The sequence below is a fragment of the Olea europaea genome, chromosome 10 (genome assembly GCF_002742605.1).
Source record: "Olea europaea var. sylvestris chromosome 10, O_europaea_v1, whole genome shotgun sequence".
NCBI classification, from domain to species: Eukaryota; Viridiplantae; Streptophyta; class Magnoliopsida; order Lamiales; family Oleaceae; genus Olea; species Olea europaea.
Window position 1 is genome coordinate 27,023,843 of NC_036246.1, and position 1,100 is coordinate 27,024,942.

Genomic DNA, 1,100 nt, shown 5'->3' on the forward strand with positions numbered 1-1,100 from the left:
TGAACAGAAATGGAAAACCAAATTCCATCAGGATCTAATAACGCAATGAAAGAATTCAGTCCAATTATTTCTCAAGACATTTGCTTAAGAAATTCCAACATGCAGAAAGCAAAGCAAAAATAACAGTTACTTTATTCGGAGTAAAACATAAACAGAAGTTGGGGTTCTGGCAACAAGAAAGAAAAGAGTAGATAATTTATGGCTTCTGAAGAACCAGAGCAGCGTCCAAGAACTCCTCAATCCCTCAATTACAAGGAAATGGGACGCAAGTTTCATGAGAAATGAAATCATAGCTGCTGATTCAGGTAAGAATTTTCATTTGATTGTCTAGAGGCTCCACCCAAGTATTCTGATACGGTTCCAGTAACATTTGAAACAAAACTGTTCAACCAGGATGTGCTTCGTGTTAATATACTGGTTTCTGGCTGTTCCTGCGCTTCGAGCGAGTTCCTTCGCTGTTCCTCCATCACCATGTCGACCCATCTTTTAGTCATATAATTCTTGATAGCTTGAACTCCTTCATTCACGACCTCCTTTGGAGGTATTGCTAGAGGGTTTTGGTCAACGTTAAGTTTAATCAGATTCTGAAGCCGGCCAAATTGGTCGGGCAATGCATGGATCTGGTTGTTGCTCAAGTCAAGTTCTTTCAGGCTCGTTAGGTCAGCAATTGTATCAGGAAGTTCAGTTAGGTCACTGAAGTTACTGCTTAGGTTGATGATCTCGAGATTTGTCAATCTACCAATTGTAGGTGGAAGACCATGGAGCTCGTTGAAATGCACGTCTAGAAGGCGCAAAGATTTCATATCACCAATAGATTTGGGAAGAGATCGGAGTTTGTTCAGGTGGATTGAGAGCTTTTGCAGATTCACCAGCTCGTACCCAATATTTGTTGGCAAGTAAGTCAGTTTGTTGAAACTTGCATTCAATTCTACTAATGACCTGAAAAAGAAAAATCTGAAAACCTAAAGAGCAACTATGGAAAATAAGTTATTTAGCAGTAGACAAATTTTTTTATCCACACATTTCATAGGATCCATAACTTAGTACACACTTATTATTCACACATTCCGTAGACGCACAACTTATAAGCACTTAAAAGT

The 1,100-nt window shown here is 39.0% G+C and overlaps 1 protein-coding gene across 1 annotated transcript in view; it reads right to left on the minus strand.

Annotated features, from left to right (window-relative positions):
• LOC111400473 (plant intracellular Ras-group-related LRR protein 1-like) overlaps positions 1-1,100 on the minus strand; it is a 3,573-nt gene continuing 2,473 nt past the window's right edge. Inside the window, exon 2 of the mRNA XM_023027887.1 lies at positions 1-962. Coding sequence (XP_022883655.1) covers positions 288-962 — 675 coding nt within the window. The 3' untranslated portion in view covers positions 1-287. The remainder of the gene's footprint in view (positions 963-1,100) is intronic.